At 41.5% G+C, this 18366-nt stretch overlaps 1 protein-coding gene across 1 annotated transcript in view; it reads left to right on the top strand.

The window, feature by feature from the left end:
* The first annotated feature begins 1143 nt into the window (after positions 1-1143).
* MINAR1 (membrane integral NOTCH2 associated receptor 1) overlaps positions 1144-18366 on the top strand; it is a 227520-nt gene continuing 210297 nt past the window's right edge. Inside the window, exon 1 of the mRNA XM_078684065.1 lies at positions 1144-3432. Coding sequence (XP_078540191.1) covers positions 1165-3432 — 2268 coding nt within the window. The 5' untranslated portion in view covers positions 1144-1164. The remainder of the gene's footprint in view (positions 3433-18366) is intronic.

The following is an 18366-nucleotide window of genomic DNA, read 5'->3' as shown; positions in this document are numbered from 1 at the left end:
CTCTGCCCATTACTCCACATCCTCTCACAGCCATCCCTTCTTTCACACTCCCATACATGGTCAAATGTTCTTTAACCCTAAACTCCATCAATGCTTTCGCCCTTGCACTCATCCTTTCACCCTTTTGGACCCTTCGTCCCGACAGTTTTTTTCCTTCTTTCCATGTGTCCTTTCTTTCACACCTCCTTCCTGCTTTCTCTTTGTTTCTCTTTCTGAGCCTCCTTCACTGTAATTGGTTTTGCATCCCTAACCTCAATCAATCAATCAGGGGTTTATAAAGTGCAACCTCTGTTATGGGCTTCCCTGTTTTTTCCCTTTAAGAACTTTTGCCTTCATAGCTCTAGAAAGAACAGGCTTATAAATAACGAATTCGTTTTTATAGAGTCCACACCTTCCCCACCTAAGTTGCTAAATCATGGGTTTACAGCACCACTGCTTTAATCTGATTGCCCACTCTCCCTTTCTGTGGAATGATCCTCTCACTACTTTCCATCCTCTGCATGCCTCTTCTCTCTAAATAGAGTCTATGCATGTTTGCCTTAGTCTATATTATTATTTTTCTGCAAATTGCCTTCATTATATTTCATTTTGTTTTAAAACACAACCTCTCCTTCTTTGAAAGTAATACCTGCAACCTAACAATACCTGATCTCTATCTTCTCTATTAGCATATGGAGCTCTGGTTTTTGTAACACAAAGGCTTAGATGGCCATTGTGGCACTGGAATGCGATGGTCAGAGAAGCCACACGTATTTACCTGTATGAATGTTTTATTGATCAAATATTGGTGTGAAAGGGCAGCTTTGCAGTGCAGATAGCATTCTTCAGACATTGGCAATAGCCGATTATAACATAGACAGATATTGTTCACAGTGGCACACTTTATGTTATTTCATGGGCAACTGTATCACACTGGGATATTGGAAAGCTGGAAAGCTCTATCGATATCACACCCAGCTCTTATGACATTGCGGACCATATTCCACACCCATTGGTGTCACATGACCTAGTTTTAAACCTCACTGCTATTGCATGGATGATCATATCACACATTGTTATAATATGTCTTACAGCCAATGACTGGTCAGTGATTATGTTGTTTGCTGTTTCCTGTAGAGTTATTGAATTCACTCCGATCTGAAAGATCACCGACATCAATCAGCCATGGAGATAAATCAGGACTCCTCGTTATTGCTGGTGAAGATCCTCGAGGAGCTGGATATGAAACAGAACACCGTCTCCTACCAAGATCTCTGCAAGTCCTTGTGTGCCCGCTTTGACCTCGCCCAGCTGACCAAGCTGCGCAGTGTCCTCTTCTACACTGCTTGCCTGGACCCCAGCTTCCCGGCTACCTTATTCAAGGATAAAATGAGATGCATGGTAGAGAACCAGCAGTCGAAGAAGCTCATGGTTGCGGCAGACATCGTGACCATCTTTAACCTGATCCAGATGAATGGGGGGATTGCCAAGGAGAAGCTGCCTGTTCCCCGGCATCCCAAACTCAGGAAGAAGGAATCCTTTGAATCATGCCGATCTGACACTGATGCCTGTAGTGTGGTGGAATGTTCCTCAAACTGCGACCGCGACTTTAATAGGGGCTACTCCATGAGACGAGCCTCCAAGTGCAGAAAAACGGACTGCAAGGACTGCCACCAATTCTTAGCTTCTGAACAGCCCAATTTCCTTCTAGGTGTGAATAAAGAGCTGAAAGGTCGGGCAGCCTCACTAGACAGACTGCAGGCCCTGGCATCCTACTCCATGGCCACTTCTGAACCTTGTGAGATGCAGAGTACATACTTTCCAATGAACCCTGAGAATGACACCATCTCCGAACAAGACTCTCTGCCCATGCATGAGGACTTGAAGGAGGCCTTTATCTCCAGGGAAGAGCCTTTCATTATACCAAACTCATGTGTGCAAAAAAGGAACATTTTCAAGGAGGACTTCCATAACCTCATCACCATACCGCCCAATGTCATACCACCCAGCAAACAAAGCCTGGGTGGTGAGCCGCTGGCCAGGAAAGAGACCCCCAAACCCATCTTCTTCAACCACAGCTTCGAGATACCCTACAGCAATCAGTATGTGAACATGGAATACTCACCACTGCAGGAAAAGCGTAGAGTGAAGCATGAAAGCCTCGATGACCTCCAAGCCTCTACATACTTTGGACCAACCACAATAATCGGACCACAGGAACATAAGAGATTCTCAGGGAGACCAACAAAGCAGGCCGCCTGGCCAATAAAGAGCTGGAGCCTAAATACGGAAGAGGTACCTGATTTTGAAAGGTCCTTCTTCACCAGAAAGCAGACAGAGGACAATCTTCCATACCCAAGTACCAATGTCCAGGTCTCAAACTTTTCTGCAGCACCAGAGCGACATCACCCTGTGCCATACATGAATGCAAAAGACCAGGTGATGACCTCACAGAGCAGCTATGCTGTGAATCCGAATGCACACAAGTGTATAGATGGACCCTCTCCTCTGGAGCCAGACAAACATGAGGGGCTGAGAAAGTTTAAGGAGAAAAGCCTGAGCCACTCTTCATCACAGCAAGCAAGCTTTGATAAGACAGCAAGTATTGGGACCCAGACTGAGCAGGGGGAGGCCAAGCGAGGAAGAGAGCTGTGCAGTTCGGCCTCTTGCAGATTTGGGGACTTTCATGCCCGCAAGCTCTCAGAAGCGGACTCAGAAATAGTCAGCGATGACATCAGTGATATCTTCAGGTTTCTTGATGACATGAGTATCTGTGACTCAGTGGGTATCATGCAGTCTTCTTGCTACAACAGTTGTGGTTCCCTGTCCCAGGTCCACAAAACTGACTGTGAGAGCTCCCCTGAGCGAAGCGCTTCTCGGGTTGTCAAACCAGGAAAGGGAGGCCGGAGAGAGAGCGGTGCAGACGGAGAACTGAAGAGCAGTGTTTTTAAACTGGTGCTCAGGATAGGGGAGATAGAGAAAAAGCTGGAATCCTTGTCAGGGGTTAAGGAAGAAGTTTCCCAGGTCCTAGCCAAACTCAACAAACTGGATGAGAAAATCCAACAGCCAGAGAAGGAGAAGGCAAAGGCAGAGGAGCAGTCCTCGAGTAGCGAGGCACAGTCGCGTGGGAGTGCCTCTCCAGGCGTACCACAGGGCCATGGCACACCCCATGGTGGAAAGCTAGACAACAACCCAGAGTGGTGCTGCTCTGATGCCAGTGGAAGCAACACTGAGAGTCTCCGGGTGAAGGCTCTGAAAAAGAGTATGTTCACACAGAGGTCATCCAGGTCCCTGACTGAGGAAAACAGTGCCACAGAATCCAAAATTGCCAGCATTTCCAACTCACCCAGAGATTGGAGAACTGCCACCTATACCCCTCAGCAAGGTGCTAATGAGGAAAAGAAAGAGAAGGCAACTGGGAGCGGCAAAGACTGGCACCGCAAATCAAAAGAGGTAAGTGCAGCACCTGTAGCTCTCCCTGCTGGGTTTTGAAAAAGGTGACGCATGAATCATTTTGAGAGTGTGGGTGGCAAATAAAGAGGTACTCAGTTCCTGCATTGCATGGGGCACCTGTACCTAAGTCATTACATGCTTTCATGAATCACCGTATGCCAGGGCCACTCTGAATATAATGAGGGAGCCTTGCAGCCTGGGTCATTGTCAGCATGGTGAAGGAGGTCTGCAGCTTGAGTCAATGGATACGGCGTGTGTCCCAATGTAAGCCGTCGCCATTCTATGTATAGCGAGGGACACCAGTAACCAAAGGAATGCTCTGCATTGGTGAGATACATGAAGTCTTAGCCATTGGAAAATACGGGCCCCTAAGGTCCCACTCACTGCTGCCTCCATTGTAATGAACACCTGAAAGCTTTGGCATCCTATTCATAGAGTACAACATCTAAAGCATGTCAACAAAGTCCTGTGCACTCTTTTAAGGGTGATTGGTTCTAATGTCAAAACCAGACAGTTAAATACAGTTCATCAGAGGTGCGTAATAAAGAGTCGTAGTCCAGCGAAGCATGAATGGTGTTTTATAATTCAGTCTTGATCAGTACAAAATAAAGCAAGCCGACACGTGTTTCGTCACATCATGTGGAGATGTGGCTGGGAAGGACATAAATGTTGAAATAATAAACAAAACGTTGAAAAGAATCAAGCTGCTGTAATGAATTTTTAGTGGTGTAAACTGTGCAGGCCAAGAAACCCCTGTTTGGTGGAGACCCTATGGTGCAAAAGAAACATGATATTGTGACAAATGGATAGGGACCGAAAACATGTGTGGTGACATAGTGTATTATTAGCATACTCAACGAATTCTCAATGACATGAAGATGTCGTCGGTGTTCCTAAAAGAAGACAAAAGCTGTGTACGTAAAAGGTAAGGTAGTGTAACTAAGAGTCATAGTGAGGGTCACATATTGAACTTGAAAAGGTATCTGGTATAATCCAAAGAGCTCGCTGTGGTCGTACCTAAGAGAAGACAAAGGTGTCTAGATGCAGAAAATATAATCTATGGTAATGAAAACCGATAAATGTTGATAAGATCATTTCCGGACATTTCTAAGAGAAGACAAAATATTTAGATGCCGAAAACAAGTTCTAGGAAATGCTTAAAAAGTATATAAGCCTAAACAATGTGTGACATGAAGGTTGACTCCAGATAGCAGTAATCAAGCGGTAGCTCAAGAGTGCTACGTATCTAAGGGTCAAAACAAGCTCAAGTCTGAAGATCATATGGCAAGTATGGGAATAAAATCATATGCTAAAACACCAGATACATATGAGGATGTCAAGTGTGTCCGATGGTACACAAAAGGAAAGAATTTTCTCCTAAAGCCAGGGCCAATCTGTGCATGATATAGGACATCTAAAGTCATACGTTATTCACTGCATGGTATGGGTCTCTTGCAGTCTAGGCATCCTGGGTTTTGTAGTGACTCTCCTGTAGTTGGGGGTCTTCTGTGCATTGTGTGGCTGCTTTTGCAGCTAGGTTCTGCTGTTTTTTTTTAAAGATATGTGTGTGTGTTTATATTTTTGGGCAATATTAACAGCATTAATACAAAACTATGGAGGGAGGGCCTAAAGGGATATTTAAGGACCTACAATGCTACAACTCCTAATGAATACAGCTACATACACAAAATGTAGCAGTGGGTCACACAAACGGTATGAACTAACTACATGTCTAGAAACAAAGGTTGAATAACATATATAAGAGATACACCTATATTGTGACTGGATGTTATAACAAATGGGTACTCCTTCTTTGTGAGAAAGATACCCATCAGTTGTCAATCGATACCGCCCTGTTCATCATCTGGGATCCTTCACATCCAGAGGGTAAGGGTTGTTTTCCACCCACTATGGATAGGAAAGATGTAAACAACCTTTCTGACCAGTGAGGCCCAGTGTAAACTATGGTATACCTTGGTGTAACGTGACAACTGTAGAGCAGTGTGTAAAAGTGGTGAAATGAAAAAGTGCTAAGTGTCACTAAAATTGGATAGTGAAGAGGGAAAAGAACACTTTAATAAGACACCTCTTTACTCCCAAATCAATAAAAAGAGCAACAAAACAGTAGTTTTAGCAAATAACTACTGCTTAATTTGTAAGGTCGACATGTTTCTGCAGACTATGTGGGTCGCGAAACGTATCCTGCTGCTTCATCAGGACCATTGTCACTACTACTCTAAGTGCTAGTGAAGAAATAAAACAGATTTTTTTTCACCTGGGTATTGTGTATGTCATAATTCTCCTGGCTTTATTTTGAAGTCCCCAGAACGATAGATGATCAGGAAACACACAAACAGACACGTAGAAAGACACACAACAAGACATTATTATAAGTATGGTTAGAATTCATAGAGTAATCCAACTTTAGATAAACTATTTTATTCTCTGGTGCATCTAACATTGCACTGATACTCTCTGATAGGTAGAGTATAGGCTCTCACTTACCTAAATGGCAGGAGAGAAAAACTCCACCTCACCTGGCCACAGCGCAAGTAAATAGAGCACCGGTCTAGAGGGCAAAAAGATCATGGAAAGGGGATTAAAATGACTAACCAATAAATTGTTATAATAGCACTGCTCATAGCACCCAGACAGCGAACCAATTGGTAATAATGTTGGACATTATCATGTTTGATCTTAGTTACATAACCTTGGTATTCTCAGTGTGAAAGGGGCTGACATAAGGTATTTGATGTTCACTGGTACAAGCCCATTACCTCTTTGTCAGACACAGCACTCCCTGTTCACTATAACTCTGAATCGGACAATAGTCGAGCAAGGAGCTTAGCTGTACAGTAAATAGGTAGCTTTAAAGTTTTTCGATCTTAATTATGTTATGTCTGATAAAAGAGGCGCCTGTTTTTAAGTGATCTTCAGCATTCACAAAGAAAAGGTTCATTCACTTCGCAAAAACGTTCCGATCCTGTTTGGTTGTAACTCTAAACCGAGTGCTACACGTACAAGGAGCTTACGGTAAACACGTAGTTTCAATTAAATAGATAGTTGTATGCCACGCATCTCTCAAACGTCTATTACAATGCAAAGACATGACGAGCATTCATGGCTGTGTGTATCGAAAGCTTACCATCCGGTCGGTACCCCTGGCGTCCTTCTGGGCTGTCTCGGGGAGGTACCGACCCGGTGAAAGCCAAGCACCTATATCCGCATTATTGCACTGCGCGATTGACGTACCATGCGTCCTCTCCCTGCACGCGCATGCCGAATGTTGATGGGACATGTAGTCTTAGTCTGAAACTAAGACCCGTTTTCGGCCGTTCATTTAATAAAGTTTTATCGAAGAATGCCTTGAGAGAGAACTTGGTCTCATCTCAACCCAGGCCATGTTTGTAATAAAGTTTGTTAAAAAACGTATCTTTTTTGTACAAACAAGGGAGAATGTTTTTGGAACCAGAGACTCAAAGTGTGTTTTCTCAGTATTCGTAAGCCAATCGGGAAGAAATAGAGTTGTCAGTGCTCAGCTGTATATGTCTCGCTATCGTGCATTCTATTATTATCAAGAGATGATGAGTCTTTCATTTCAGTTATTAAATTGTTACACAATAGCATCTGCCCGCAGTATATTTCCTATTTTATTTGAGTTAAAAAAAAGGAATGTCTGAAGAACAAGATGACTCTGAACTTCGGTCTTACGAACAACCAAATTTGCACTGCTGATATTAGACATAGTGGAAATCTATAGAGACAATGAAAATAATCTCGTATTTCAGTGCAAACGTTTTAATGGGCCCGCCCATCCGGCATCGAATACTACAATATGCGTGTTTTTTCAAGGACATATATTAGTTGCTCTTAGAGTTTCTACATGTAATATACATTAAGGCAGTGCTTCAATCCCGGTTATATTAAATGGGAAGGACTCATAGATGAGACACGGTGTCGATCGTATTGACACCTCCCGCTTTGTGACATCTAAGTTCACTGCAGTCTAGTATCGTCTTCAGATACTTCCACGACGTCTTAGTTCACACTACTTATGTGTCCCTATTGAGTCTAGACAAATGTAATTTGTGGCTATTTCAGTATATCATAGCGACATCCAAGGGATGTCCTCGTTTAATCCACTCTTGTCTGAATTTAATTTATACACCCATTTCTGTTCTTTTTTAAACAGAAACTTATTAGCATCTGTTATGTGGGTGGGGATCAGTGGCTGTTCAATTACTGTCCATTTCATGTTGGTGGGTTTATGTCCTGCTTAAAAAAAGTGATTTGTCCGCCTCGTCGCCTGCTTCTGACATCTGATTGTGCTCTCATGTTCAGAAATCCGGGTCTTAATTTTTCGCGTTGTCATCCCTACATATTTCTTGTTACAGGGGCAGGTTATAAGATACACAAGGTTCTGACTATTACAGTTTGTAAACCGTCGCTGTTCCCAGGGGCGTGCAGTACCTATATCAATACTAGTTGTTCTAGAGGTCTGGGGACAGGCCGCACAGTTGCCACAAGGGTGGTGGCCTGTAACTGCTGGCATATGCCATAAAGTGCCCACTGCTCAGAAACCTTGGCTTTTGGTCTCGTATGAAACTTATTAGCTGCTAAAAAATATCCCAAAAATTTGATCCGGAGGGCAAAGAAAAGAGCCTCCAATAACAATCGAGAGAGCCAATTAGAACTATTGCCCCGAAAGAGAAACAAGATCGAATTACATGTGTTAACACCTACTGTACACAGTCTAATAAGTTCCAGAAGATCATTAAAAAACATTGGGGGATCTTGAACACGGGAACAGATAAGCTCCCTCCACCTCTGTTCGCTTTTAAGCGAGGACAGAACTTGAAGGATCAATTGGTCCATACGAGACCAAAAGCCAAGGTTTCCCGAGTTTATGTCCTGCTTTTTGGAAGCAGGACATAAACCCACCGACATGAAATGGACAGTAATTGAACAGCCGCTGATCCCCACCCACATAACAGATGTTAGTAAATTTCTGTTTAAAAAAGAACAGAAATGGGTGTATAAATTAAATTCAGACAAGAGTGGATTAAACGAGGACATCCCTTGGATGTCGCTATGATATACTGAAATAGCCACGAACTACATTTGTCTAGACTCAATAGGGACACATAAGTAGTGTGAACTAAGACATCGTGGAAATGTCTGAAGACGATACTAGACTGAAGTGAACTTAGATGTCACAAAGAGGGAGGTGTCAATACGATCGACACCGTGTCTCATCTCTGAGTCCTTCCCATTTAATATAACCGGGATTGAAGCACTGCCTTAATGTATATTACATGTAGAAACTCTAAGAGTAACTAATGTATGTCCTTGAAAAAACACGCGTATTTTAGTGTTCGATGCCGGATGGGAGGGCCCATTAAAACGTTTGCACTGAAATACGAGATTATTTTCATTGTCTCTATAGATTTCCACTATGTCTAATATCAGCAGTGCAAATTTGGTTGTTCGTAAGACCGAAGTTCAGAGTCATCTTGTTCTTCAGACATTCCTGTTTTTTAACTCAAATAAAATAGGAAATATACTGTGGGCAGATGCTAACGTGTAACAATTTAATAACTGAAATGAAAGACTCATCATCTCTTGATAATAATAGAATGCACGATAGCGAGACATATACAGCTGAGCATTGACAACTCTATTTCTTCCCGATTGGCTTACGAATACTGAGAAAACACACTTTGAGTCTCTGGTTCCAAAAACATTCTCCCTTGTTTGTACAAAAAAGATACGTTTTTTAACAAACTTTATTACAAACATGGCCTGGGTTGAGATGAGACCAAGTTCTCTCTCAAGGCATTCTTCGATAAAACTTTATTAAATCAACGGCCGAAAACGGGTCTTAGTTTCAGACTAAGACTACAAGTCCCATCAACATTCGGCGCGCGCGCAGGGAGACGGCGCACGGTACGTCAATCGCGCAGTGCATCAATGCGGATATAGGTGCTTTGCTTTCACCGGGTCGGTACCTCCCCGAGACAGCCCAGAAGGACGCCAGGGGTACCGCCGGGATGGTAAGCTTTCGATACACCACAGCCATGAATGCTCGTCATGTCTTTGCATTGTAATAGACGTTTGAGAGATGCGTGGCATACAACTATCTGTTTAATTGAAACTATGTGTTTATCGTAAGCTCCTCGTACATGTAGCACTCGGTTTGGAGTTACAACCAAACAGGATCGGAACGTTTTTGCGGAGTGAATGAACCTTTTCTTTGTGAATGCTGAAGATCACTTAAAAACAGGCGCCTCTTTTATCAGGCATAACGTAATTAAGATCGAAAAACTTTAAAGCTACCTATTTACTGAATAGCTAAGCTCCTTGCACGACTATTGTCCGATTCAGAGTTATAGTGAACAGGGAGTGCTGTGTCTGACAAAGAGGTAATGGGCTTGTACCAGTGAACATCAAATACCTTATGTCAGCCCCTTTCACACTGAGAATACCAAGGTTATGTAACTAAGATCAAACATGATAATGTCCAACATTGTTAACAATTGGTTCGCTGTCTTGGTGCTATGAGCAGTGCTATTATAACAATTTATTGGTTGGTCATTTTAATCCCCTTTCCATGATCTTTTTGCCCTCTAGAGCGGTGCTCTATTTACCTGCGCTGTGGCCAGGTGAGGTGGAGTTTTTCTCTCCTGCCATTTAGGTAAGTGAGAGCCTATACTCTACCTATCAGAGAGTATCAGTGCAATTTTAGATGTACCAGAGAATAAAATAGTTTATCTCAAGTTGGATTACTCTATAAATTCTAACCATACTTATAATAATGTCTGGTTGTGTGTCTTTCTACGTGTCTGTTAGTGTGTTTCCTGATCATCTATCGTTCTGGGGACTTCAAAATAAAGCCAGGAGAATGATGACATACACAATACCCAGGTGAAAAAAATCTGTTTTATTTCTTCACTAGCACTTAGAGTAGTAGTGACAATGGTACTGATGAAGCAGCAGGATACCTCTCGCAATCCACATAGTCTGCAGAAACATGTCGACCTTACAAATTAAGGAGTAGTTATTTGCTAAAGCTACTGTTTTGTTGCTCTTTTTATTGATTTGGGAGTAAAGAGGTGTCTTATTAAAGTGTTCTTTTCCCTCTTCACTATCCAATTTTAGTCACACTTAGCACTTTTTCATTTCATCACTTTTACACACTGCTCTACAGTTGTCACGTTACGCCAAGGTATAACATAGTTTACACTGGGCCTCACTGGTCAGATAGGTTGTTTACATCTTTCCCATCCATAGTGGGTAGAAAACAACCCTTACCTTCTGGATGTGAAGGATCCCAGATGATGAACAGGGCGGTATCGATCGACAACTGATGGGTATTTTTCTCACAAAGAAGGAGTACCCATTTGTTATAACATCCAGTCACAATATAGGTGTATCTCTTGTATATGTTATTCAACCTTTGTTTCTAGACACGTAGTTAGTTCAATATTAACAGCATGCAAAATGTAGTTTACACTCAATTACACATGTACACACTGATATAATATTTTTGCCTGATGCGTAGAAGTGTGTTTTCCTGACTCTTGTCAACTAGGCCTCAATTTAGGTTTATAGCCATCTTTTACTAAATGGATGTCACTTTTGTCCTCCCACTGCACACTGTTTATTATTACAACAGCACATCATCAAGCAGAATATTATTTATTTCCACTGCACACTGTTTATTCCACTGTCCTCCCACTGCACACTGTTTATTATTACAACGGCACATCATCAAGCAGAATATTATTTATTTCCATTGTCATTGTCTATGCTGTTCTCAATTAATCTTCCCCAGTCACGAACTGTAGCTGCATTTCATGGTGCTACATTTAGTTCACTTTACCCTATTAATTTATAATAGTTTGCTGTTGTATATATGTTGGGATCTATGCTTATTAGAATTGTGGGGATGTTGCTAGGAGGTTAGAATGTTATGATGTGAATAGCAGATAATACAGAGGAAGCTGTGGAAGGAGCTGGAGGTCTCTTCACTTCTGACTAATAAAGACTTACTTCAACTATATACTTGGATTGAAGATATCTTCTTTACATTGGCGACGAGGGAACCCTTTTACTCTGGCAGGGGCAGAGTTTGGAATTGACCTCCACCCCTGGATGATACCACAACTGAATTGGACTGTGGTATACAATTTACTCCTCCAACTCTGTTTCAGCAACAGCAGCAGCAAACCTGTGGCAGCAGAAGCCCTGTGGTATGTACATTTCAACTTGCATATTGCCCTCTATCTAAATCCTGGAAGTGGATAGATAGGTTGAATTCAGGTTTCGAATTTCATGACTAGCAAGCGCGCAACAAGATTTACAATAATGCTACTCTTGTAAAACCTGCTACTCTTGTAAAAAAAAAAAAAAAAAAACCCTTGTGCTTTTGCTGCAAGAATCACAACTATTTTTATTGTGCCATCTGTCTGCTTAAGCGATATTGTCTAGATCTTCTGACAATTGTCCTTGACTGTGCTTCTGGATTTATTTGGATTTACCCTTGACTTGCCAAGCATCACTTTGCCAGTGATTTTCCCTTATCTTAAAAATCGTCAAACTTTCTTTACAACGCGATCAGCGCTTCTAGTGCATCATTTGAACTCTTCAACTGCCTACCTGTGTGCGCTGTTTATCGTCGTTATCTGCATCGCACTCTTGTTGCCAAGCATTGGATATTGCTCGCGTCCGACATTCCTCCTTCTGCTGCATTTCCATCGCGTCATCACGCTACGCAGTGTCACGCAGCGTCAAGAACACTTGGCGGCCATCTTGGATCGGATTAATCTTCACGCAGCGTCAAACAACTTCGGCGGCCATTTTTGTTTGGTCTTACTGCCACGCAAATCCAAATATACGTGGCGGCCATCTTAACTTCTCGGCAAAGAGTCGGTAACGTCGGAAAGACTTGAATTGATGAGCAAAATTCGAGCAATGGGAAGAAGAGTCAAGAATCAAAGATATTTCATGGCAACAAAACTATTTTGTCATCTGGTGATGTAATAGTGAAGACATCGTTTTTCATATTCTATTTTCATATTCTGTGGTGAATATTGTGTGTAGACATCGTTTTTAATGCTCTATTTTCAAATACTGTATTGAATATAGTGTGCATTATTTCTTTTTGACGTACTATTAATTAGTTTACAAGGGTGCTATTATTTGTTCACAAGGGTATTATTGATTATTAACAGGGGTGATATCAATTATTTACCATGGGTGATCAAAGCTTTGCTACCCCCCCTTCCTTTCTCCCTACTCCTGGTGAACCCCCAATACCTTGGAAAGAATGGAAAAAATTGTTCCTCACATATGTTTTAGCATCTGGTGCGGACAAATATGGTCCTGTTCGCAAACAAGCCATTCTCCTTCATAATTTGGGGGTGGAAGGTAGAAGGTTATACGAAGATTTGCCTGAGATATCTTTAGGTGTGGGAGATGGTCATGCTGCTAATGTCTATGACATGAGTATGTTAATGCTAGAAAAAAGGTTCATCACAAAAATTAATACCCTTTTAGAAAGACATAAGTTCTTTTGTAGGGTTCAAAAGGCAGATGAAGATGTTGCAACGTATGTGGCAGCCTTGCGGGGATTGTCACTTAATTGTCAGTTTAAAGATTTGACAGATTCTCTGATCCGTGATCAAATCGTCAGGTGCACTAATAATAAAAGGGTGCGAGAGAAGTTACTTAGTAAAGATTGTAACTTAGAAGAAGCTGTTGAAATCGTTAAAGCTATAGAAAATACTAACTTATGGATAAAAGAAATGGATAAATGTTCTGGTTCTATATCTAAAGATAATGTGGCAAAGGAATTAGAGTCTAGTGCAAAATCTCAGACACAAGCATCTGTTGATGAAATGAAAGTTGTTAAGAAGTTTGATTCTAAAAACAATAAGTTATCTAACTACCATTCTCCAATTTATCGTCCTCCAAATTTTGTGCAACAAGGGAATTCACGTCTTGTAAAATGTTATAGATGCGGATCTCCAGGACACATTGCATCGAGTCCTCGTTGTACAGCTAGGAATGCTATTTGCAGAGGATGTGGAAAGAGGGGTCACGTAGTTAAAGCTTGTAATGCTAAGACTCAACATGTTAATGAAATTGATGACTCTTGTGAAAATATTGATAATTTGATGCTCTGTGTAGATGGACTGGTTTTAAGTGAAGATTGTCCTTGTATACAAGATCCTATCTGTCTTGTTGATGTGGCTACTGAGAGTACTGATAAGCTTGAAAAGCCACACTGCTTAATCAATTTTGATTCTAGGGATCCTATGCATCCTCAAACCAGAAATGTTAACATGCTGGTAGATTCTGGGAGCCTTTATACCCTGTTGTCCAAAGATATGTATGTTGAGATTTGGGATGGTGATGTGGATCTCAACTCTTGGACCTCTCCTGATATAAGAGCAGTTGGATATGGTGGAAAGACCATTGACATCTTAGGTCTCAAATGGATGGTAATCACATTTCAAAGTAAAAAAGTATTTGGAAGAGTGTACCTCACTAAGCAGGGGTCCAACCTGCTTGGTTGGCGTCACCAGAAAGATCTAGGAATTGTACTGAATCCCAATGCTTCTGAACCTGTTTCTTCATTTTCTGTTCTTAGTATAGATACTTTTGAAACAGATGTGATGAAGAAATTTCCTAATGTTTTTACAGAAAAGTTAGGAAAATTGAAGGGATTTTCTCATAGAATCATTCTTAAGAAAAATGCGGTGGCTGTGGTTCATAAAGTAAGAAATTTACCACACTTGATGAGAGAACCCCTGAAAATAGAATTGGACAAGCTGTTAGACCTAAAGATTATAGAGCCTATTGAGGCGTCTGAATGGCTCGCCCCCATTGTAGTCGCGCCCAAGGATGGTGGAACCAAAATTCGTCTCTGTGTAGACTTACGCGATTTAAATAAGAATATATGGGTTGATAGGCAACCACTGCCTAATATTTCTGAAATGTTAAGTGCCATGGGTGGTGGTGTGATATTCAGTGTAATTGATATGTCTGCAGCCTACCACCAAATTGACTTAGACGAAGAATCAAGGCACCTTACTTCGTTTGTAACACCACTGGGGGCATTTCGATATTGCAGAATGCCATTTGGGTTGGCTTCAGCATCAGCGGTGTTTCAGAGAGTAATGGAGAGGGTTTTGAAAAGGATTGAGAATGTATTATGTTTTCAAGATGACGTGTTGGTAGTTGGGAAGGATTGTCAACATCATGATAGGATTTTAACACAAGTTTTGGAGCGTATGGAAGTTAATGGTTTGACCATAAAAAAGGAAAAATGTCAACTGAAGAGAGATTGTGTGACGTATCTGGGTCATGAGATATCAGGTTTAGGTATTAAGCCAAAAAAAAGTATAATTTCTGCAATTAATGATGCTCCTACGCCAACGACTAAAGAGCAGCTAAGGTCTTTTTTAGGCTTAGCTGAATATTGTTCAAAGTTCATTAAGAATTTTTCGGATGTTGTCGAGCCTTTGAGATGCTTGATGAAGAATGGTGTAGTTTTTGAATGGGATCCTGTATGTGAGGATGCTTTCAAGCGTGTGAAAGTAGGAATTATTCATGCACCTACCCTAGGGCATTTTGACGTTAAGGCCAAGACTTATGTTACCACGGATGCTAGTGCTGTGGGACTTGGGGCTGTGCTCTCTCAGATATCTGATGGTGTGGAAAGGATTATAGGTTTCGCCTCTAGAAGGTTACAGGGGGCTGAAGTATCTTACTCGGTTATTGAGAGGGAGGCTCTCGCTTGCACCTGGGGGATTAAACACTTTAGATATTTTCTTTGGGGTTTGCCTTTCAGAATGCGCACAGACCATAAACCCCTCGTGCATTTATTTAAAGGGGGTAGAGGCTTGGAGGGTAATGTCACCCCTAGAATATCGAAATGGATTTTGTCAGTGCTGGAGTATAATTTTCAGATGGAATATGTAAAAGGAGAGAAAAATGTTATTGCAGATTGTTTATCTAGAATGCCTGTAGAGTTAGTAGATCTGGTAGATGTGGAAGATACTGTAATTAGTTGTAATGAGATTCTTGCTTTTGATAAAAGTGATTGGGAATCTGCCATGGCAGGTGATCAGATAATTCCTTTGGTTATGAAACATGTCTCTAAGGGCTGGTCTAGAGAATCCCTCAATGACACTTTCTTGAAGAGCTTTTCTAATGTAGAAGCTGAATTGAGTGTATCTGAAGGGAAGTTGTGGAGGAGAAACCGTTTGGTGCCACCGTCCAGTCTTAGATCGAAGATTATGAATATAGCACATGAAGGCCACTTGGGGAGGAACATGACCAAGAGGAGGATTCGGGAATCCTATTGGTGGCCAGGGATGGATGGTGAGATCGATGAGTTGGTTAGGCATTGTCATGCGTGTGCTGCGAGCGATAAAACAAAGGTTGTTAGGCAGCCTTCTCTTTCCTGTGTTGAATTTCCGGTACGGCCCTGGGAGAAATTAGCGATTGATTTCTTGGGACCTATTTCCAAATTGGGTACTCGGAATAGGTTCATAATGGTTCTGGTGGACTATCATTCTAAGTGGTTCGTAATGGAGTCCACTGAAAGTATTGACACTAAGAGAGTGATAAATTTTTTGGAGAGAACATTTTTAAATGAAGGTATTCCAAAAACTTTGGTTTCAGATAATGGTGTGCAGCTTGTATCAAGACAAATGAAGGAATTTTTAGATGGCATGGGAATCTGTCATGAGAAGGTTGCGTTGTTTAGGCCGCAGGCCAATGGCCTTGTGGAAAGGATCAACAGATTGTTGATGGAGAACATACAGTTGTCATTGGCGAATGGTCTGGTGTGGTCTGAGGAGCTTAAGAAAATGGTCTGGTCTTACAGGATTACTCCACATTCGGTCACCGGTATCTCTCCATTTGTCTCTCTAAAGGGGCGTGAGCCAGGTTTAAAGGAAGTTCCGGGTTGGCTCAAAAACAGGGAATGTGTGTGGGTCAACCGATCAAGTGTGAAGGATTGTGTTGTCAGTAGGCAGCGTGATTCTACACATGCATACAATATCAGAATGAGGGTGAGGGATCCGAATATATGTGTTGGTGATTGGGTTGTGACAAAGAAATGTGGCATTGTAACTAAGGGTGAAAGTAAATATTCTCAACCTAAACAAGTAAAGGTTGTGAAGAAAAATGTTCTCATTCTAAATGATGGTTCTGCTTGGAGCTGTGGGAATGTCGCAAAGTGTAATGCTCCATAGACCTTTATTTGTTCCTGAAAGCCTTGTTTCTTTAGATATTTTATTTGTATATTTCTTCTGATATTGTATTGGGGGGAGATGTGTTGGGATCTATGCTTATTAGAATTGTGGGGATGTTGCTAGGAGGTTAGAATGTTATGATGTGAATAGCAGATAATACAGAGGAAGCTGTGGAAGGAGCTGGAGGTCTCTTCACTTCTGACTAATAAAGACTTACTTCAACTATATACTTGGATTGAAGATATCTTCTTTACAATATAGTATGATCCACCATCTCCAGTTGGGATTAGCATAGTGGGGGAAAAATAATTATTCATGTTGTGGGAAAATGCGAAGATGCTAAGGTAATATTAGACGCTGCTCTGATTTGCTATGGATGTTACATTTGTGATCATACCATGATGAACCTGCAGTTCCGTTAATTTCATATGCACAAATAATGTATAAATACTCTTGGTTTTGGGGGGCGAGCCAAAGACTTTCCTATTCTACGAGACAAACTGTTAATTCCTCTCTTGATTTTGCAACACACTTGGGACTTACAATATTTTTGACCTAGCACTTTTCTGTTATGCCCTATTTACTGAGAGCCTGCCTGGCATTGACTCTGTATCACCTCAATTTTGTAATAAAACCCTTTAATTATTCTAGTGATCTAGATCTCAGTTATTGAGTGGGCCCCTTACTTAATTGAATGTATTTTCTGATGTTTTTGTTTGTTAGGAGGGGTCTTTTCACTGGGACATATTGCCTCATAAAATTGAGGTTTAACAGCATCGCCCATTCATCAAAACTGTGGGCGTCTTGTAGAGGCGGGGTGTCAAAATTTTAGGGTTCCCCACACCATAAAGTTTGGTAGCAGAGGAAGACTGTGAGTTAAAGAGCACCTGATTTCAGATTTTTCCCATTTTGTCCAGAGCTCAGAGTTGGTGGGTTTTTCAATGTGTATTTTGATAGATTTTACAGAGATCCTGAAATGCAGTGCTTTGCTTGTTCCTGAATGAATTGAACAGATTGTATGTATGAGTATGGCAGAATGAATCTGATTATTCAAAGTGTTTTGGTGTGCTTTTGAAGTACTGCAATTTGTGATGTGTGATGGATTGTAATGCTGTGTGTGAGTGTTTTCATTATGTGATAATGATTTTGGATTCAATTGCTGGCTTGATCACCGTGATTTTGCCAGGGCTGATTTGTGTTCTCAGTCCGGCCTTGGCTGCTGATAGAGAGATAAATGACTCTTTGTCCACCTGATTAGCTGATTAGTCAGGAGAGCTATGGATGGAGGAACACTCTCTGAATGCTTGTGGAAGTAGAATTGAGCTACTTTATTGTCTGCTTTTACGAAGACTACATACTTTTTCAGCCGATGAAAGAAATTGAGAAGTGCCTGAAACACTGTCTTCATTTATGGGTCGTCTCCTCTGGTAGTCATCTCCCCACGACTATCTGATGTTCTAGAATAGCCCCCAACCTCATTTTGCTTGCATGTGTAGTCAGGACTACCGAAGGAGGCTTAGCTAAAGGGATTCCCTGGGCTAAATTTTCTGAATTCCTCCACCATTGTATTTCCTCCCAAATATTGTTTGTTTATAGTGCTACATTTTCCGGGATTTGCTGTGATGGATTCCAATGTTGCAGCAGGTACCAAACCATGGAACCCAGA

Source organism: Lissotriton helveticus, chromosome 3_1 (genome assembly GCF_964261635.1).
Source record: "Lissotriton helveticus chromosome 3_1, aLisHel1.1, whole genome shotgun sequence".
In the NCBI taxonomy this organism is placed as follows: Eukaryota; Metazoa; Chordata; class Amphibia; order Caudata; family Salamandridae; genus Lissotriton; species Lissotriton helveticus.
This window is presented reverse-complemented; position numbering and strand designations above follow the sequence as displayed.